Source organism: Scyliorhinus torazame, chromosome 31 (assembly GCF_047496885.1).
Source record: "Scyliorhinus torazame isolate Kashiwa2021f chromosome 31, sScyTor2.1, whole genome shotgun sequence".
NCBI classification, from domain to species: domain Eukaryota; kingdom Metazoa; phylum Chordata; class Chondrichthyes; order Carcharhiniformes; family Scyliorhinidae; genus Scyliorhinus; species Scyliorhinus torazame.
In genome coordinates, this window is record NC_092737.1 from 20,808,186 (window position 1) to 20,830,148 (window position 21,963).

The 21,963-nt window shown below is 51.8% G+C and overlaps 1 protein-coding gene across 1 annotated transcript in view; it reads right to left on the reverse strand.

Moving 5' to 3' along the window:
* Positions 1 to 2,000: 2,000 nt before the first annotated feature.
* Positions 2,001 to 21,963, reverse strand: part of LOC140404753 (polyamine-transporting ATPase 13A3-like) — a 189,982-nt gene continuing 170,019 nt past the window's right edge. The window contains 9 exon segments of the mRNA XM_072493467.1: positions 2,001 to 4,174; positions 7,269 to 7,358; positions 8,961 to 9,041; positions 11,290 to 11,378; positions 14,285 to 14,475; positions 17,027 to 17,204; positions 18,992 to 19,064; positions 19,616 to 19,712; positions 19,814 to 19,923. Of these exon segments, the coding sequence (XP_072349568.1) occupies positions 3,950 to 4,174; positions 7,269 to 7,358; positions 8,961 to 9,041; positions 11,290 to 11,378; positions 14,285 to 14,475; positions 17,027 to 17,204; positions 18,992 to 19,064; positions 19,616 to 19,712; positions 19,814 to 19,923 (1,134 nt within the window). The 3' untranslated portion in view covers positions 2,001 to 3,949.

Genomic DNA, 21,963 nt, shown 5'->3' on the forward strand with positions numbered 1-21,963 from the left:
TCCCAGACAGTGGTGTGAACGCCTCATGATCCACCTTACTGTGCACGGCAAAATCCCGCACAGCGGTGCAATAACCCTCCTGATTTGCTTTTATGTATTCACTGCAAAATCCCACAGGCAGCGGCGTGATAATCCCCCTACGATATGCTTTTATGTATTCACTGCAAAATCCCACAGGCAGCGGCGTGATAACCATCTTATCATCTCCAGGGTAAACCAGCCCAAACCTCTTTCTCCAATCCACCCACGGAGCTGGAATTCCTCATCCCAGGAAGCCACCTCTGGAATCTTTCCTGCATCCGCTCTGATGCCTTCACACCTTTCCCCCATAGATGTGACAAGGATGGCACGGCAGCACAGTGGTTAGCACGGTTGCTTCACAGCTCCAGGGTCCCGGGTTCGATTCCCGGCTTGGGTCACTGCCTGTGGGGAGTCTGCATGTTCTCCCCGTGTCTGCGTGGGTTTCCTCCGGGTGCTCCGGTTTCCTCCCGCAAGTCCCGAAAGACGTGCTGTTAGGTGAATTGGACATTCTGAATTCTCCCTCTGTGACCCGAACAGGCGCCGGAATGTGGCGACGAGGGGATTTTCACAGTAACTTCATTGCAGTGTTAATGTAAGCCTACTTGTGACACTAATAAAGATTATATACGTGCACAGCAAAATGCCACAGACAGCAATGTGAAACTCTTCCCCCAGGATCCCTCTTAATGTGCACAGCAAGGGGTTGGGAGAGTGAGAACATAGGAACAGGAGCCATTCAGCCCCTTGAGCCTGTCCTGCCAGTCAATGAGATCATGGCTGATCTGTGACCTAACTCCATGTCCCTGCCTTTGGTCCACGTCCCTTAATATCTTTGCTGAACAAAAATCTATCCAGCTCACATTTAAATATAAATGATCTAAAATCAATTGTGGGAGAGAGTTCTAAATCTCAAAACACCCTTTGAGTGAAGAACTTCTTCCTAACATCTCTCCTGAATGGTTTGGCCCAGAGTTTTAGACTGTGCCGCCTAGGTTCAACCAGTAGAAATCATTTATCTTTATCTATCCTGTCTTTCCCTGTTAATATTGTGAAGACTTTTATCAGATCACCCGTTAAACCTTCTAGAGCCTAGAGCAATCAGGCTTAATTTGTATAATCCCTCCCTCATAACTTAACCCCTGCAGTCCGGGTCTCATTCTTGTAAATCTACGTTGCACTCCCTCGAGGACAAAATATCCTTCCTCAGGTGTGTGATGTGTTGGGTGTTCTGGATCACATACAGGTCACCAACACTTGAAGTAGTCCAACACTATTTGATTAAAAGGTTAACTATTTAAACATACTTGAACTGTGGGTAAATACGATACTAGCTTCAACTAAAGACCTTTGCCTTGGCCTAGCCAGTCGATGCACTCAGCACATGGTGAAGGTCTGTGTTGCAGGCTGTGAGCTCTGTGCTCCGAGCTGGCTGCTACTCGAATGAGCGGGAACTCTCCTGTCTTTATAGTGCGTGTGCTCTCACTGGTGATTGGCTGCGGTGTTGTATGTTGATTGGTCCCACTGTGTGTCCATCAGTGTGTGTCCTCACTATGATATACTGGTGTATATTACGACAGTGTGGAGCCCAGATCACAGCAACTCCCAGTGGGGCCTAACCAGGGTTTAGTAAAGTTGCAGCATAACCTTGGCGTCCTTGTACTCCAGCCCTCCTGATAGGCTAGCATTCCATTAGCCTGCTTGATCATTTCCTGCGCTTGTCCACGGTATTTTTAAAGATCTGAACGCCTCGAACCCCCAGGTCTCTTTGGACATCCGCTGAATTCATACCATGCAGAAAGTACCCCGATCGATCCTTTCCTGGTCCAAAATGGATGCCGCCACACTCGTTTCCATTGAGATCCGTCTGCCCGTTCACCTAGTGGCCACGAGCACGAACTGCGGGAGAACGGGAGGTGGCCACTCAGCCCCTTGAGCCCAGGCTGGCCCGCGTACACAAGAGAGGACGGCATACGCGCAGGCAAATTTAATATAATTACTTTTATTGGGAATTTATATTAATTAAAATACTCCATAGCAAAGCCTCTTCAATATATATTTCTGTCCTGAACCTCAAATAGGATGTGCTGGCTTTTAACGGTTCGAACTGGGAGACGACGAGGGGCATGTCCCTCAGAGCGAAGCCAATGCAGAGTTTATAATTTAAAAAGCACTCACCCCAACGCTGACGTGTCCCCCCCCCCCCCCCCCCCCCCCCAAAACAAACACAGTCCTTGGGGACATTTAGCCGATGGCAGCTCAATGCCCATTGTGGCTGGATGGCTCTCTCTCTCTCTCTCTTGAAGACGGAACAGTACTCAGAGCCCGACACTCACTCCCCAACTGACATCTATTTCTCAAATTGTTGCTTTGGATATAGCCCCCCCCCCTCCCCCCCCCGGGGTCCGCGCAGCCGTTCAATCGCAGACCGCCGCTGGGGCACACACTCGCGAAGTCGCGTTCCACCCTTGCCCCCGTCTCAACGCCACCGGTTAACCACTTTGCCAAGGCATTGCGCTCTGGGCCATCTGCCTTTCACAGAGGTAGATTATTTTACCTCTGGGGGGGTGCGGGTCAGCGGCGGACCTTCGGGGCCGGGGGTCACTCGGGTTACATGGGGGGGGGGGGGGCCTAACAAGCAGAACATTTATTTTAAAATTCGAGCCTCCTCACCCACCCCGATTGCCGATCCACACAACCTCACCCCGTCCCAACACACTCTAACCCCGCCGACTGAGAAGAAAAGCCTGCCTCCGTTTCAGGGAGAAGCTGGATATCAAAGCCCGCGGCAGGCGCATGAGGGGTTTGGGGGGGGGGGTGTCTCTGAGCATAGTACCCATGTGCAGAGTCTGAACTCACCGGCAGCACAAAAGACGCTCATTCTAATTGCAATCGACGGTCGAGAGAAAATGGATCCAAACAGACACCATAGAAATGAAATCGCTTATTGTCACGAGTAGGCTTCGAATGAAGTTACTGTGAAAAGCCCCTAGTCGCCACATTCCGGCGCCTGTTCGGGGAGGCCGGTACGGGAATTGAACCGTGCTGCTAGCCTGCCTTGGTCTGCTTTCAAAGCCAGCGATTGAGGCCTGTGCTAAACCATCCCCTGTTGGAAATCGTGGGTGGGGGAAGAGATTCCGCCCCTCGGGGTGTGGGGGAGAGGGGTGAGAAGAGGTAAGCGTGTGCGTGAGAGAGAGAGAGAGAGAAGAGCGAGAAGGATAGCAGAAGAGGAGAGGAAGGGGGGGGGGGAAGATGCAGAGGTTTGACAAGGAGAAGAGTGAGGGAGATAGTGAGTTGAGAGAGTGAAAGGCAGAGGAGGACTGCGTTTCCCTTCGAAGGAGGTTTCTTAGACCCCGGTAGTTGGGGTAAAACGGGGGAGCGAACACTGATGATGAGGCGGTAACCCATGGGGGTGAAGTCATGATCCCTGCCCTGGCTGTACTACTCGAAACTCAAGAAATAAAATGATTGTCGTTCCTCTCGGGAATTGTAGTCTGTGTGTGTGTGTGCTTAAGATTATTTCCCCCCTTCCTGGAGAACGGAAAAGGAGCAAATAAAAAACGAAAATAAAAATTGGGTTGGTTCAACGACCCCATGGTCTGGTAGTTTTTCTTTGCGAGAATCACCCTGGAGGGAAGAGGGATGATTTTGGGTGGGTGGGGGGTTGGTGGATAACCGTTCAATGGTGACACTTTCGTCATTCGACGAACCCCCGCTCCCCCAACAACCGAGCAAACAGCACGATGCATTGTGTGCGACACACCACGGTCGGCCATCTTACTGCCATAAATGTCAACTGTCTCGCTGGACGTCGAGGGTCTGCCCTTCTTCCGTGCCTCTCCAGATACCGCGCCCATTGAATGCCCCCCCACCCCCACCTCTTCGCCCCACCCTGCCGGTGAGCCCAGATCTTCGTGCTCCGAACGGTTAGTCATAACTTAATGGCGGTGTCGCCGGGGCTCCAGCCCTGCTGCCCCTCCTGCCCGCCGCTCTCCGCGAGGAGGCCCTTGGCCTGGGTGCTGGTCTTGGGCTTGGGGGGCCAGTCCGGATCCACCAGCAGTTCCTGGGCCAGCTGCTTGTACTTGGCCTTGGGGGGCCGGCTTCCCTGATCCCACTGCCGCCTCGCGCAGATCAGTGTCGGAGGCCCCGAGTCCAGCTGAACAGAGAGGGAGACAAGACTCAGCAACACATTGACGCAAAATTGTGAAGGAACAACCGCACAATGGCCACGCGCATATTTAAGGGAAGGATATACGTGCATCGGTGGCGGGAGAGCGAAGGTTCACTAGATCGGTCCCTGGGATGAGTGGGTTGTCCTAGTGATGAGAGGCTGAGTAAATTGAGTTTTTATTCTCTTGGAGTTTAGAAGAATGTCATGTGAATGCCCCTTTCAGAAAGGTTTGGTCTTACCTGCAGCACGGCTTCAGTGATGTCATTTGTGGGTGGATCTGGGCTGTGGCTGTCAGGTGAGAGGGGACAAGAAAGTGTTCCCCTGTTTTCACTTTCAAAGGTGTTCCAGTGAACTGACAGCACATTGGGTGGGGCGAACGGCCTTGGTAACTTTAAAGATAAGCGTTGCTTTCCGGAAGGGGTTTTGAATCTGCTGGTTGTAAACTGGATCAGAATCTCAGGGACAGGACCAGTCCCATTCAAGTGAGATTACAGAGTGCTGGGCCACGCCCTTGAAAGGGGTTTTGGTTTATTGGATCTTATGAATTGGAACAGCTAAGGGGGGGGTTCATTAAGTGTGATATACATAGATTACTGCAGCTGTTGGGCGTTGTTTCATGTTTGCATTATTTTATATATGGTAACTACATTCTTATAATAGATTTGATTAAAGCGCCTAGGGACTCTGATGAACCACACCTGAAGTAAAGACTCTTGTGCTCATCCTAGACAAATTCAACATAAAGATTGTAGGTCAGATAAACTTCATAATACACTTTGGAGTTTCTAAGCCCTGGCCCATAACAAGAGGTGATGCCACTGAGACGGACAGGATTCTGAAGGGGCTTGACAGGGTGAACGTTGAGAGATTGTCCCCGCTGGGCGGGGAATCTGAAACACGGGGGACCGTCTCAGAATAAGGAGTCGGCCATTTTGGGAGTAGTCACCAGTTTTGGGACTGAGTCGGCCATTTTGGGACAGATGAGAAGAAATTTCTTCACCCGAAGGGTTTGTGAATCTTTGGAATTCTCCAACCCCAGAAGGTTGTGAGAGTGCCATCGTTGGGGGTTGTGGAATGGATAGATTTTTGGTCTCTCCGGGAATTAAGGGATTATGGGGAGCGGGGTGGGAGGAATGGACCCGAGATCCCAGATCAGATCGTATTGAACGGGACATGGGTGCTGGCATTTATTGCCAGCGAGCTGCTCGAACCAGGGAACAGGCCCCAAGGGGCTAGACGGCCATCTCCTGTCCCTCTGGTTCCATGCATAGCTGCCGAGAGAGAGAGAGAGGGAGAGAGAGAAAGAGAGCGAGAGAAACGGAGTTCGCTTTGAGTCTAACGGGACTCTTGCCGAGTATTTCCAATGTCCGCTTTTATTTCAGATTTCTGGCATCCCGAGCATTTTGCTTTCATTCCTCCGAAGTGGCGGCCCGGTAACAATCGGGAAGCTCCGCATTTTTATGCCGTGGGGACCTCAGGGTCTCGAGCATCACTGGTCAATTATCAGGTCAGTTCGGAGTTCACTCTGTGTAACGGAGCCAGGCACAGACTGCGTCGCTGGTTCCATCACCAAGCTGCATTGACATAGCGCCCCTCCCTGGCGAAAGGAATGAAATGTCCCCAAGGCGGCACCAGGCCACGGTGGGAGATAACAGGACAGGTGGCAGCAGGCCTTGAGGGAGTGAGAGATTTAGGGGGGGGGGGGGAACTCCCAGCTGAAGATGTAGGCCCAGTCATGTGAGATTACCTTTAAGAAACGCGTGTTTAAGAAATGTACCTTTAAGAAATGGGTGTTTATCAGTGATGTCAGAGAGTGGGTGGAGCTGAGCTGCCTGCCAGCTTTTTACTTTAGTTTAAGGCTGTTTGCTGGAGGGTGTGTTTTAGTTTTGTTTTCAGTGTTGGAGCTGAAGCCAGACAGAGCAGGTGTACTGCTGTTCTCTCTGCCATCAAAAGACTATCTCTTGATCATTTGGTGAATTCAGAATTGTAAATGTTCTCAGTAGTGAATGTAAACCTGATGTGCTTCTGTTAAAAGGTGTTTCTTCTGTCTTCTGGATGTTGTTTGGGAAGTTATTAAGGATTACGTAGCGTTGTATTCTTTGGGGATTGTATTTGAATTAATGGTTGCTAAGATGTTCACTGTATATTTTAAAAAGGTTAACTTGAGTTCATAGAATAAACATTGTTTTGCTTTAAAAAATACTTTTCCATTTATGCTGTCCCACACCTGTAGAGTGGGCCGTGTGCTCCCCATACCACAATCTAGTAAAGGTTGTGGGTCAGGTGACCTCCATGATACACTTTGGGGTTCTCTAAACCCGGGCCCACAACAGCCCAGCAATGGACCGAAGGGCCTCTCGGTGCTGTAGATCTCCGGGACTGTTGGTGGCAGGAGGAATGCGGGGTACACGTCGGAGGTCAGAATTGGAGGGGCGCAGAAATCTCGGGAGGGATGAAGGAGGGGTTGTGGACGCCTCTGGCCAGGCCCGTGCTGCCCCTTCCGAAACAGCCTGGAACCGTGGGGGGCTCCCTCGGCCATTTCGGAGGGGTGGCTGAGAGTCAAGCACATTGCCGGCGTGGGGGGGGGGTTTGGAGTCATGCGAAGGCCAGACCGGGTGAGGACGGCAGATTTCCGTTTTTTTTTTTTTTACAAACCATCGATGATAGTCACGCCCGTCGCCATTCCCGAGATCCGGTTTCTAATTCCGGGATTTCGTGATTGGGATTTAAATTCCGCCAGCTGCCGTGGTGGGATTTGAACCCGTGTCCCGCGGAACGTCAGCCCGGGGCCTCTGGGTTATCGGATGCAGACATCCTCTCAGCAATCTGACGGCCGAGCGCCGTAGGGCTCGCCCTTGGGAGAGGTGACGAAACACAGTACCATGTGGCAGAGAGAGAGAGAGAGAGAGAGGATAGGGGCCATTCAGCCCATCACATTAGCATTATCTAAATGGGTTCTGCCCCTGGCAGAAAATAAATGTCCCGGCGTTAACACACGCCTCGAGCCGAATGGCAGACAGGCTCAATCTTCTCCCCACCCCACCCTCCATAGGAAGGCTCCGGCTGATCACCGTCGTACCTGTGGGTAGATATTAGGGGCAGGGTGCTGGTCACGTCGTCCGTCGAAGAGATTTCTCAGCCACCGGAAGCTGGAGTCACACAAGAAATTCTGCAACAAGAAACAAAAACATCAATTTAAAAAAAAAGAAAAGCCTCGACTCTCTGCGCCTCCCCGTCTCTCCTTGGGCACAGGCACACGGGATCATGGCCAGAACGGAGAGTGGCTTACAGAGGGGCAAACATGGCAGCTCACCATTGCTGAATATGGAGTTTTGAGGCAGGACAGAGAGGGGGGGGGGGATGAAAACGCGGGTGTCGCGTTGTCGGTTCAAGAATCTGTGAGGAGGGACGATACAGTGAATGAGGCATCAATTGATGGGTGAAGCTGAGGAATACAGGAGGGGGCAGCCACACCACAGCCAGGGCATACTAGAGACCCCCCAAATGTATACATCTCTGGTTAGGCCACTGCTGGGGTTTTGTGCGCAGTTCTGGTCACCACGTTACAGGAAGGACTTCTGGAGAGAGTGAGTGCAGGGGAGATTGACAAGAATGTTGCCAGGGCTTGAAAATTGCAGCTACGGGGAGAGCTTGGATAGGCTGCGGTTGCTTTACTGAGAACAGAGGAGGCTGAGGGGTGACCTAATTTGGATGTACAAATATGGCAAACAGGGGGGGGTGTCCCCCCTATCTGAGGGGTCAAACGGATCTGTCCCCTATCTGAGGGGTCAGTGACCATGGGGCCATAGTTTTAAGGTGATTTTGGTAGAAAGATTAGAGGAGACACGAGGAAAACATTTTTCAGCCAGGGGCTGGTGGGCGGCTGGAATTGGCTGCCTGAACCTGTGGTAGAGGCGAAATGGTCAACTTGCTTAAAAGGTACCTGGGACCTGAAGTGCTGTCACCTGCGAGACTATGGACCAGGTGCTGAAAAGCGGGATGAAAATGAGCGGCTGGTTTATTCTTTTGGGTCGGCACGGACATGATGGGACTTAATTCCTCCACTTACTGCCGTTTGGTTGGAGAAACGTTTAAGTAGACTCTGTTTACTGCTAGACCCCCTCCCCTCACCCAATCAGCCGATCGTGGCGTCAATACTCACTCCATTTAAAAAGAAAACGTACTCATTCGTGTCAACACAGCAGGATATATTCCACAGAGATAGCCCACTGCTAGCAATCTGCACCGCCCTATGCAGGTCTACAGATAAGCTGGGTACAATCTATAATATACGAGCCAATGCCTTAGGCCATAAGGCCAACTTGGGGGGGGGGGGGGGGGGGCTCCGTGCATATGGAATCGGCAAGAGTCGTGCTGTGGTCAATTTTGGCGGCATGGTGCCGCAGTGGTTAGCACTGCTGCCACACATTGCCAGGGACCCGGGTTCGATTCCAGGCATCGGGTGAGTGTGTGGAGTTTGCTTGTTCTCCCAGTGTCTGCAGATTCAATAACAACTTTCCAAACGGAATTAGATACTTTATAAAGGGATAAAGAATTGCAGCACTCTGTGCCAAATTGAAATTCACTCCTGGGAAATATAAACGGCCGCTCCTTCACTGTCGCTGGGGCAAAATCCTGGAACTCCCTCCCTAACAGCACTGTGGGTGTACCTACACCTCAAGGCGGCGGTTCACCCACCACCTTCTCAAGGGGTTCGCCCAGATTCGAGAACACGAGATTGCCGAGAGTGCGTCAGGTTCTGCTCACTCACCTCCACCAGGATAGAAAGTGCCACGTTGGCCAGAATTAAAAGTAACATCTTATTTCGCCAATCCGGGGGAACGCAGACCAGCTGGGAGGAAGAAAGCAGAGAAGAAGAGAGAGGCTGATTATCAGGTCCATTGCATGAATCACTTATGGATATTTTTTTAATACAATTAAATCTTCCTCCTTCCTGCCCAGAGATGCCTCTCACTTCACTCGTCTCTCCGCTGAAGCCAGGGTACAATTCCACAGCAGCTGACAGGCTCCCCAGCCACACAGTGGCTGTGAGTGTCACACTGGGCGATGATCTGAAGTGGGGTTCCCCCCACCCCCCCACCTCTTGCCCTTAATTTGAGCACACTGCACACACAGCACAGAACAGGCCCTTCGGCCCACCTTTTGTGCCGAACTTTTGTCCTAGATTAAGAACAAATTAATCTACACCCCATCATTCTACCGTAATCCACGTACCTATCCAATAGCTGCTTGAAGGTCCCGAATGTTTCCGACTCAACTACTTCCACAGGCAGTGCATTCCATGCCCCCACTACTCTCTGGGTAAAGAACCTACCTCTGACATCCCCCCTTTTTCTTCCACCATTCACCTTAAATTTATGTCCCCTTGTAATGGTTTGTTCCACCCGGGGAAAAAGTCTCTGACTGTCTCCTCTATCTATTCCCCTGATCATCTTATAAACCTCTATCAAGTCGCCCCTCATCCTTTTTCCGTTCTAATGAGAAAAGGCCTAGCACCCTCAACCTTTCCTCGTAAGACCTACTCTCCATTCCAGGCAACATCCTGGTAAATCTCCTTTGCACCTTTTCCAAAGCTTCCACATCCTTCCTAAAATGAGGCGACCAGAACTGTACACAGTACTCCAAATGTGGCCGTACCAAAGTTTTGTACAGCTGCATCATCACCTCACGGCTCTTAAATTCAATCCCTCTGTTAACGAACGCGAGCACACCATAGGCCTTCTTCACAGCTCTATCCACTTGAGTGTCAACTTTCAAAGATGTATGAACATAGACCCCAAGATCTCTCTGCTCCTCCACATTGCCAAGAACCCTACCGTTAACCCTGTATTCCGCATTCACATTTGTCCTTCCAAAATGGACAACCTCACACTTTTCAGGGTTAAACTCCATCTGCCACTTCTCAGCCCAGCTCTGCATCCTATCGATGTCTCTTTGTAGCCGACAACAGCCCTTCTCACTATCCACACCTCCACCAATCCTCGTATCATCTGCAAATTTACTGACCCACCCTTCAACTCCCTCATCCAAGTCATTAATGAAAATCACAAACAGCAGAGTACCCAGAACTGATCCCTGCGGTACGCCACTGGTAACTGGGCTCCAGGCTGAATATTTGCCATCCACCACCACTCTCTGACTTTTATCGGTTAGCCAGTTCGTTATCCAACTGGCCAAATTTCCCACTATCCCATGCCTCCTTACTTTCTGCATAAGCCTACCATGGGGAACTTTATCAAATGCCTTACTAAAATCCATGTACACTACATCCACTGCTTTACCTTCATCCACATGCTTGGTCACCTCCTCAAAGAAGTCAATGAGACTTGTGAGGAAAGACCTACCCCTCACAAATCCGTGCTGACTATCCCTAATCAAGCAGTGTCTTTCCAGATGCTCACAAATCCTATCCCTCAGTACCCTTTCCATTACTTTGCCTACCACCGAAGTAAGACTAACTGGCCTGTAATTCCCAGGATTATCACTATTCCCTTTTTTGAACAGGGGCACGACATTCGCCACTCTCCAATCCCCTGGTACCACCACTGAAGGGAACGCCTCGCGATGTCTGAGAAAGGGGGGTGGGGGGGGGGGGGGGGGGGGGGGTGAGGAAAGTGGGGGGTGGGGGGGGGGGGGGGGGGGGGGAGGACAGCGAGGCGAGGAGAGAAGAGGAATCAGTCGCTCTTCAAAAGCTTTCCGATGGATGGGGAGGGAAACACCTCGAGGGAGGGATGGTATTAGATTGAAGGAATGGCCTTTGGTGGTGGAGGGCAGGCCGGAGGCTGGGAACAATTACCTTCAGCAGCTCAGCGCCTGTGAGGGAATAAGACCGTGAAATGGTGTGGCCATGTTCCTCCACCCTTCCCCTTTCTACCAGCCCTGAATACCTGTGGCCAGAAGCAGAAGACGCCTCTTTCCAGACGGACCCAAACTTCACCAACAGACCAGGTAGAAAGTGGGCCATGCAGGGAGGGTCCTCACTGCGGTCTGGATTGGAATGAATCCCCAGGAGCCGTGTATGGCGCTGCGCCCAATAACCACCGGTTGAATCCCGCTCGGAGTTAAAACATTAACCGTACCTGAAAGAAGTCATCAATAACTTTGATCGGGTACATCATAATCAGAATGATGAAGCCGTAAAGGACCAGGATACAAGCCATAAATAAATCTGAGAGAGAGAGAGAGAGAGAGAGAGAGAGAGAGAGCGAGAGAGAGAGAGAGAGGTCAGAGTGTGAACATATTCCAGTCTGTAACTCACTCCCGGGTATCTGTTATTCTATATATAATCCACCCCGAACCCCTCGATTAGATTCCAGTCTGTAACTCACTCCCGGGTATCTGTTATTCTATATATAAACCATCCCAAACCCCTCGATTAGATTCCAGTCTGTAACTCACTCCCGGGTATCTGTTATTCTATATATAAACCATCCCAAACCCCTCGATTAGATTCCAGTCTTTAACTCACTCCCGGGTATCTGTTATTCTATATATAAACCATCCCGAACCCCTCGATTAGATTCCAGTCTGTAACTCACTCCCGGGTATCTGTTATTCTATATATAAACCATCCCAAACCCCTCGATTAGATTCCAGTCTGTAACTCACTCCCGGGTATCTGTTATTCTATATATAAACCATCCCGAACCCCTCGATTAGATTCCAGTCTGTAACTCACTCCCGGGTATCTGTTATTCTATATATAAACCATCCCAAACCCCTCGATTAGATTCCAGTCTGTAACTCACTCCCGGGTATCTGTTATTCTATATGTAAACCATCCCAAACCCCTCGATTAGATTCCAGTCTGTAACTCACTCCCGGGTATCTGTTATTCTATATATAAACCATCCCGAACGCCTCGATTAGATTCCAGTCTGTAACTCACTCCCGAGTATCTGTTATTCTATATATAAACCACCCCGAACCCCTCGATTAGATTCCAGTCTGTAACTCACTCCCGGGTATCTGTTATTCTATATATAAACCACCCCGAACCCCTCGATTAGATTCCAGTCTGTAACTCACTCCCGGGTATCTGTTATTCTATATATAAACCTCCCCGAACCCCTCGATTAGATTCCAGTCTGTAACTCACTCCCGAGTATCTGTTATTCTATATATAAACCACCCCGAACCCCTCGATTAGATTCCAGTCTGTAACTCACTCCCGGGTATCTGTTATTCTATATATAAACCACCCCGAACCGCTCGATTAGATTCCAGTCTGTAACTCACTCCCGGGTATCTGTTATTCTATATATAAACCACCCCAAACCCCTCAATTAGATTCCAGTCTGTAACTCACTCCCGGGTATCTGTTATTCTATATATAAACCACCCCAAACCCCTCGATTAGATTCCAGTCTGTAACTCACTCCCGGGTATCTGTTATTCTATATATAAACCACCTGAACCCCTCGATTAGATTCCAGTTTGTTGCAGCCATTGCAGGGGCGGACGGAATGGGGAAAGGTCGCTGTCTACGCCCTTTCAGCCGTAGTGAACTGACGAGAGGGGTGCGCTGTTTGGAACCCCCTCGGGCTGAAGGGCTCACACTGAACGTGTCCAGTGAATATCGCGGGTATCACAGTTGTATTGAAGCACCTCAGAGTGCGTCACCTCGATGTGGAAAACCTGAATATTATTGCACCCTGATGGCCATTTTGAAAGATTTGGTGATGATCTTCCCAATATTTTACGAGGAGCGTATATATTTGCAAAGACAAACAGAAAAGAGGGTCAGGCGAGCTCTCGCCAGCCGTGAAAAGCACCATCTACCCCGGCCAGGGAGCCGGTCCATTTCGCGTCATGCCTGACGTTTCAACGAGAAGATAGGAAACCTGTGGGAGCTTCGCAACGAGCGTGGTGGAGGCACTTGCATTCATTTGCAACTCTTGGACCTGGCAAAATGCTTCACTGCTGGGGAAACGTTTTCCGCTGGTGGGTGGGCACTCAGGAGACAGAGTGTTACAGCATAGAAAGAGGCCCTTCAGCCCTTCCCGTCAATGCCGGCCATCCAGCCCCTCTCTATTCTAACCCCATTTCCCAGCACTTGGTCCACAGCCTTGTTTGCTGGGGAGTTCCAATCGCTCATCTAAATGCTTCTTAAATGTTGTGAGGGTTCCCGTCTCTCCCACCCTTTCGGGCAGCGAGTTCCAGACTCCCAGCATCCTCTGGGGGAAAAGGTTTTTCCTCACATCCCCTCCCAAACCCCTGCCCCTGACCTTAAATCTCTGCCCCCTGGTTATTGACCCTCTACTGAGGGGAAAGTTCCTTCCAATCCACCCTATCAATGTCCCTCATAATATTGTCCCCCTCGATCAGGTTCCCCCCCCCCCCGGCCTTCTCTGCTCCAAGGAAAACAACCCCGGCCTAACCAGCCCCTCCCCATAGCTGAGACGCTCCAGCCCAGGCAGCATCCTGGTGAATCTCCTCTGCACCCTCTCCAACGCAACCACATCCTCCCTATAGTGTGGCGACGAGAACAGCACACAGTACTCTAGCTGCGACCTAACCAGCCTCTCCCCATAGCTGAGACGCTCCAGCCCAGGCAGCATCCTGGTGAATCTCCCCTGCACCCTCTCCAGCGCAACCACATCCTTCCTATAGTGCTCCTGTAATGAAAGCCACCGCGGCCTGAGGTTAAGATTACGTCAATGGGGGAAATTCGGCAAATTGTGGGAAGAATGTTGGCCGGGGGTACCGGGAGAAAGAACGTCCCTCTTTTCTTGGGAGTTATCCTGTGGGATCTTCCGGAGCCACTCAACTGTGCAATATAAAAGCACAGACACACAACTGGTCTTAGGTTGATCTTAGATTAGGATAAATGGTTGGCACAACATCGTGGGCTGAGGGGCCTGTACTGTGCTGGACTGTTCTGCGTTCTATGGTCTGCGCTATGATGTTTTTTTGCTCCATCCGAGCCTGCTGCCGGCCCGATTCAGCCCACCCGACCAGCGCATCGCCCAATCCTCACACCCGCCATCCCAGCTTCCCCAGTACAGGCCCCAAAAGGCGGCAGCGCACGCGCAGTATCGGGCCGGATGAACAACACCCAGACGCTCGACTCACAGTTTCTGTAGACAGGCTGCCGAAAGGGCCTTCCCTTCGAGTACACAAATGCAACTGCCAGATACTGGCAACAGGAGACAAAAAAAAGTGTTGTATTTTCATAATTCGAGATATTGTGCTCTTCCACTTTGGAGCCAGGGTGAAGTGAAATGCTGGTGTTTGTCAGCTCGTCCCGACTCCTGTTACAAACACTGAGGAAAGAAAACAAGACACTTCCTGTTAATAATAATAATAGCTTATTGTCACAAGTAGGCTTCGATGAAGTTACTGTGAAAAGCCCCTAGTCCGCACCCCGGGCATTTTTACTTCAAACATTATCACTTATCAAAATCAAGAATGATGGTTATTTCGGCCATCCACAGGCAGCACTCTGATAACCCTGCAAACACTCCCAGGACAGATACAGCACGGGGTTAGATACAGAGTAAAGCTCCCTCTACACTGTCCCCATCAAACACTCCCAGGACAGGCACAGCACGGGGTTAGATACAGAGTAAAGCTCCTTCTACACTGTCCCCATCAAACACTCCCAAGACAGGTACAGCACGGGGTTAGATACAGAGTAAAGCTCCCTCTACACTGTCCCCATCAAACACTACCAGGACAGGTACAGCACGGGGTTAGATACAGAGTAAAGCTCCCTCTACACTGTCCCCATCAAACACTCCCAGGGCAGGTACAGCACGGGGTTAGATACAGAGTAAAGCTCCCTCTGCACTGTCCCCATCAAACACTACCAGGACAGGTACAGCACGGGGTTAGATACAGAGTAAAGCTCCCTCTGCACTGTCCCCATCAAACACTACCAGGACAGGCACAGCACGGGGTTAGATACAGAGTAAAGCTCCCTCTACACTGTCCCCATCAAACACTACCAGGACAGGTACAGCACGGGGTTAGATACAGAGTAAAGCTCCCTCTACACTGTCCCCATCAAACACTCCCAGGGCAGGTACAGCATGGGGTTAGATACAGAGTAAAGCTCCCTCTCCACTGTCCCCATCAAACACTAGCAGGACAGGTACAGCACAGGGTTAGATACAGAGTAAAGCTCCCTCTACACTGTCCCCATCAAACACTCCCAGGACAGGTACAGCACGGGGTTAGATACAGAGTAAAGCTCCCTCTACACTGTCCCCATCAAACACTCCCAGGACAGGTACAGCACGGGGTTAGATACAGAGTAAAGCTCCCTCTACACTGTCCCCATCAAACACTCCCAGGACAGGTACAGCACGGGGTTAGATACAGAGTAAATTTCCCCCTACACTGTCCCCATCAAACACTCCCAGGACAGGTACAGCACGGGGTTAGATACAGAGTAAAGCTCCCTCTACACTGTCCCCATCAAACACTCCCAGGACAGGTACAGCACGGGGTTAGATACAGAGTAAATTTCCCCCTACACTGTCCCCATCAGACACTCCCAGGACAGGTACAGCACGGGGTTAGATACAGAGTAAAGCTCCCTCTACACTGTCCCCATCAAACACTCCCAGGACAGGTACAGCACGGGGTTAGATACAGAGTAAAGCTCCCCCTACACTGTCCCCATCAAACACTCCCAGGACAGGTACAGCACGGGGTTAGATACAGAGTAAAGCTCCCTCTACACTGTCCCCATCAAACACTCCCAGGACAGGTACAGCACGGGGTTATATACAGAGTAAAGCTCCCTCTACACTGTCCCCATCAAACACTCCCAGGACAGGTACAGCACGGGGTTAGATACAGAGTAAAGCTCCCCCTACACTGTCCCCATCAAACACTCCCAGGACAGGTACAGCACGGGGTTAGATACAGAGTAAAGCTCCCCCTACACTGTCCCCATCAAACACTCCCAGGACAGGTACAGCACGGGGTTAGATACAGAGTAAAGCTCCCTCTACACTGTCCCCATCAAACACTCCCAGGACAGGTACAGCACGGGGTTAGATACAGAGTAAAGCTCAGGAAAACTCCTGCAAATACACAGCACCACCTGCAAGGCAAGAGGCTAATTAAACGATCAGAAGTGAACCAGAGATAGCCGGTGTATTTTCTTTCGGACTCAGTGTTAGCAGTCCTCGGCAGGGTTTCATGGCTGCTAGCCATTCCTCCGACAGCTCGCCCCTCCCTCTCTCCACCCCCAGGTGTCCCCACGTCCGTTTTAATAACTTCAGCAGCCTATCTGCCCGAGGGACATCGCCGATTAGGCCAAACCCGATCCTCCCCTCTCCCAGCTTTGATAAAGAGTGACCCGGCCTGCGAAACGCGGGCTTCTTCTCTCGCAGCATGACCTGCTGAGATTGGACAACCTTTTCTGCTTTTGTTTCATCTGACAGCATCCGCAGTAATTTGCTTTTGCCCCTCCTATCCGACACACTGGGTGCCAAGCAGGACCGCCCGCTTTTCCACAGGTTTCCTGTCAAAACATCCCAGAATGCTTCGCCAGGCCAATTACCCTGACCTTGTGTAGGAGGACACGGCGGCCATCTTTTCCAGACTGCACGCCCCGAAATCCCTCAGAGCCACGACCTCTACCACCTGGCAGGACAAGGGCAGATGTGCGGGAACATCACCGCCCAGCCACACACCGATTTGACTTGGAAATAGATCGGCCGTTCCTTCACTGTCGCTGGGTTAAAATCCCGGAACTTCCCTCCCTAACCCCACACGGGGCAGCTCGCCGCCTTCCCGAGGGCAGTAAATGCTGGCCGTGAAATTATTTCTGTTCCGACGGCTGCGGCAGACGACTCTTACTTTGAGGAGGGGGTCCACGTCCCGTACCAGGGCTGTTCCTTAACCAGCAGGAAGGCCGTGACCTGAAAGGTCAGAGTGAGGAGGATCTGCATGAACACAGACAGCAACATCGACACTGAGATCAGGCTGGACGGTGGCCTCCGTGGGACGAGCTCCTTCCACGATGAGTTCAGGCTCACTGCAAGGCAAGGAAGACAGTTCCAACCAGCTGCATTAATCTCCCAGCTTCGCCCAATTACCCCAACAACTTCCATAGTCGACCGAGAGTTGGCGACCCCGAGTGGGACTTGGGAAACAGGAACGGGCCGTGCGCTAACTGCTGCCTGCCCGGGGAGTTGGGGATGGAAATTCACCCGTCTCGTTTCGGATGTGGCCGGAGTGCCGAGGGATGCGTCGGAAACGGTCAGCGGGTGTGGCAGCAAGCCGGGAGAGAGAGTAAACGAGTTCGCGTTTCAGGATCCGTGAGCGGAGTCGCGCTGGACTCAAGACGCTGACTCTCTTCAGTCGCCGCCAGGCTGGCTGGCACTCTGCTAACTTTTCAGGTTCGCGGCCTGGATGAAGTTCGAGCGGTAACGGGTTCAAAACAATTACGGAGACAAAGGGGGAAGCGATGGGCAAAATGGAGAGTGGGAAGGCGGGAGTAATTAAATGGCAAAAGAACAAAGAAATGTACAGCACAGGAACAGGCCCTTCGGCCCGTGCCGACCATGCTGCCTGACTAAACTACAATCTTCTACACTTCCTGGGTCCGTATCCCTCTATTCCCATCCTATTCATGTATTTGTCGAGATGCCCCTTAAATGTCCCTATCGTCCCTGCTTCCACCACCTCCTCCGGTAGCGAGTTCCAGGCACCCACTACCCTCGGTGTAAAAAACTTGCCTCATACATCTACTCTAAACCTTGTCCCTCTCACCTTAAATCTATGCCCCCTAGTAATTGACCCCTCTACCCCGGGGAAAAGCCTCTGACTATCCACTCTGTCTATGCCCCTCATAATTTTGTAGACCTCTATCAGGTCGCCCCTCAACCTCCTTCGTTCCTGCGAGAACAAACCGAGTTTATTCAACCGCTCCTCATAGCTAATGCCCTCCATACCAGGCAACATTTTGGTAAATCTCTTCTGCACCCTCTCTAAAGCCTCCACATCCTTCTGGTAGTGTGGTGACCAGAATTGAACACGATACTCCAAGTGTGGCCTAACTAAGGTTCTATACAGCTGCAACATGACTTGCCAATTCTTATACTCAATGCCCCGGCCAATGAAGGCAAGCATGCCGTCTGCCTTCTTGACTACCTTCTCCACCTGTGTTGCCCCTTTCAGTGACCTGTGGACCTGTACTCCTAGATCTCTTTGACTTTCAATACTCTTGAGGGTTCTACCATTCACTGTAAAGGAGATGGTAATGACAAACAATGGGCCTAGAGGAGGTGGGAAAAGAACGGCAACGACAGAATCATTACCGAGAGCTGCTGTGCTGGTCTGAAACTGGATTTAATTTGGAGTCTGGGGAGCTGTCGGGTGCCTCATCATTAGATAACGAGCTGTCCCTCAAGCCATCTTGGATTACAGGCTCCATGGGCACTGGGCTCCCTCCTGATACCTCACTCAGATTGTTCGTCATGGGACAGCAGGTCGGGAGCTCAGTCAGGGCTCAGGACCCTCTGCACGGCGCACCTCACCGGGCACCCATTCACCAGCCGTACCCATGGCTCTGGGCACGGCAGCTGAAGAATATTAGTGCTGGAGGGGGCGGCAGCGGAGCACCGCCAGGGGAGGCAGTGGCAGAATGGCATTGTTGGCCCAGGAGGATTAAGGGAGAGTGAGCAAAGGCAGACACCAGCGTGGCCCCCAGATTACAGATGAACCGGGATCTGGACGATTGGCGACACTGGTTACCGAAACGGCCAACTTTACGGAAAGCAGCGCCCGATACAGCCCTCAGCAACCCAGCCTGTTACTCACTCGTGAAGGCGATGGACATGATGATGGCCAAGTCAATGAACAAATACTGAACATCGCCCAGATTACTCAGCACCTGCAAACAAAGCAATTCAGGAGCTCATATCACAAAGCAGAGAGCGACAAAGTTCACCTGAGGCGCAAGTGGTATCTTCAAATTCCCAGGCCGCCCCCATCTGTCCCAGTTCCTGTCATTCCCCCCCCCCGTGACCCCTTCCAGGCTTTCTTCCCAGTGTATCCGCCATGTCCCCCCCCCCATGCAGTGCCCACTCCCCTCACCCCCCCCCCCCCCTCCACGTCCCCCTCCCACGCCATTCCTCTTCTTCTCCCACGCTGGGTGTCCTCCCCCCCCCCCCCTCCGCACATCCCCTCCCACGCCGTGCTCCCTCCCAGATCGCGCCCCCTCCCCCCACCACCTCATGCAGTGTCCCCCCGCATCGTGCCCTCACCCATCCCCCCCCACCCCCCCCCCCCCTCCTCGACTATCCCTCCAGTGGGCAAGGATTGAAGCCCCCGCTTTCCCGCCTCCCAAGCTTGGCTGCCGCCTCCATTTCAATCGTCCTTCCCAACAACCAGCAACCCCCCCCCATCATTGAAAACCCCCGATACAGGAGAGTGCCGACCTACCGAATAAAGTAGTAAAACGGAGAGGTATTGGATGATGCTGTACAGAGCCATGAATTTAAAAACACTGAAGGAAGTGACCAGGGCTGCCCGACCTTCCCTGCGGAGGAAAGGTACCATTAATAAGAAAGCACAGGGGATTGTACCCCCCCCCACGCCCCAGCGGACAGAGACGGGATTCCCGCCCACCGTGCCGGTTACCTGATGAGATCTGGCACACAGGAAATGTCCGGAGTTTTCGAAGTGAAAGGTGATGCCACGGAAGCCTCGAGCTCCGAGAGGGAGATGCCGGCGTGGGCTCGCTTCAGCGCCTGCGGGCAGGAACACACCCCCGGTTAGACCGAGTCGCCGGCACCTAAAACAGGCCATTCGGCCCAGCTGCTGCACGCTAGCGCTCCGAACAGGCCTTCCCTCATCCTTGCGACCTCACCCAGCTTCCCCTTTTAACGCGTCGCCACTGCTCTCCTCGACCACTCCCTGAGAGAGCAGCTTCCACGCTCCCGCCGGTCTCCGGGTAACGGTGTTTCTCCTGAATTCCCGATGGGATTCATCAGTGATTGCCGCATATTTATGCCCTCCAGGAACACCCTGACCCTATCCAGGCTCTTCACATCCAACTCCTCGGCCTTCCCCTTCCCAGGAAACGAGCCCCCCCCCCCCAGTATGTTCAGTCGCTCCTGCTATAATAATCTGCAGCGTTAACCAAAGGGTGTCGCTAATTGCTGTACAGAGCAAGGAGAAGGTACGAACTAAGGATCGCTGACGTTCAACACGAGGGCATCCCGAATCCCAGATTGGAAAAAACATGGAACGCCGGTCCTCACCACTTTATTTGGTGGGGGGATGTGAGAAAAAAGATTAAACCGAGTGTGGAAAAGGGGTCAGCCTGGTTGTAAATATTTAAGTCACCGGGCAGCAGGGTGGTGCAGTGGTTAGCACTGCTGCCTCACGGCGCCGAGGTCCCGGGTTCGATCCCGGCTCTGGGTCACTGTCCGTGTGGGGTTTGCACATTCTCCCCGTGTTTGCGTGGGTTTCGCCCCCACACCCCAAAGATGTGCAGGGTAGGTGGATTGGCCACGCTAAATTGCCCCTTAATTGGAAAAAATGAATTGGGTACTCTAGATTTATTTTAAAAAAAGACTTAAAAAAAAAAAAGTCACAAAACGTTTTTTAAAACCTTAAAATCCGACGAAAGAGCAACATTCACAATTAACTACAATAAAAAGTTAAAATCGCTTGTCACAAGTAGGCTTCAAATGAAGTTACTGTGAAAAGCCCCTAGTCGCTACATTCCGGCGCCTGTTCGGGGAGGCTGTTACGGGAATCGAACCGTGCTGCTGGCCTGCCTTGGTCTGCTTTAAAAGCCAGCGATTTAGCCCTGTGCTAAACAACCCCTTTAATACTCACTCGTTTGTCACAAGTAGGCTTCAAATGAAGTTACTGTGAAAAGCCCCTAGTCGCCACATTCCGGCGCCTGTTCGGGGAGGCTGTTACGGGAATCAAACCATGCTGCTGGCCTGCCTGGGTCTGCTTTAAAAGCCAGCGATTTAGCCCTGTGCTAAACAGCCCATGGTGACCCAGACAGTACACTGGAATTGCACCCCAACCAATCTTGTCCATCTACCTCCAGAAACTCGGCGAATACACCTTCACCAAAACAACATGCTCATTGGTTTCTGTTTCACAAAATCCAATTCTTTGTTGCTCATTTCACTCCAGGTCCTAACACCGGATCAGGAATAAGAAGCAGGGAAGTTAGCCGGCTCCAAAACCCGAGGCCCACACAGCCCGCTCAATTCCCAGGGCAGGAGGTCGCCATGTGCCCTCGCTCTGAAAGCATTCTCCCCTTTAGCCCCCATTTCCCTTCCCTTCAAAAATTCACCTTCTCTTCTCCTCACACAACCCCCCCTGCTCTGGGTTTCACCGTTTCCGACTGGAAATTCCGCCTCCTAGCATCCTGCAGAGTAAAATAATCCTGGCTAGCCTCCGGCCGGCATGGTAGCACAGTGGTTGCTTCACAGCGCCAGGGTCTCGGGTTCGATTCCCCGCTGGGTCACTGTCTGTGCGGAGTCTGCACGTTCTCCCCCGTGCCTGCGTGGGTTTCCTCCGGGTGCTCCGGTTTCCTCCCCCAAGTCCCGAAAGACGTGCTTGTTGGGTGAATTGGACAATCTGAATTCTCCCTCCGTGTATCTGAACAGGGGCCGGAATGTGGCGACGAGGGGATATTCACAGCAACGTCATTGCAGCGTTTATGTAAGCCTACTTGTGACACAATAAATATTATCCAGACCATTGTCAAGTTTTATTTCAGTGAGGGGTGAAGAAAGGAACAGGCAGGATAGTCAAAACTT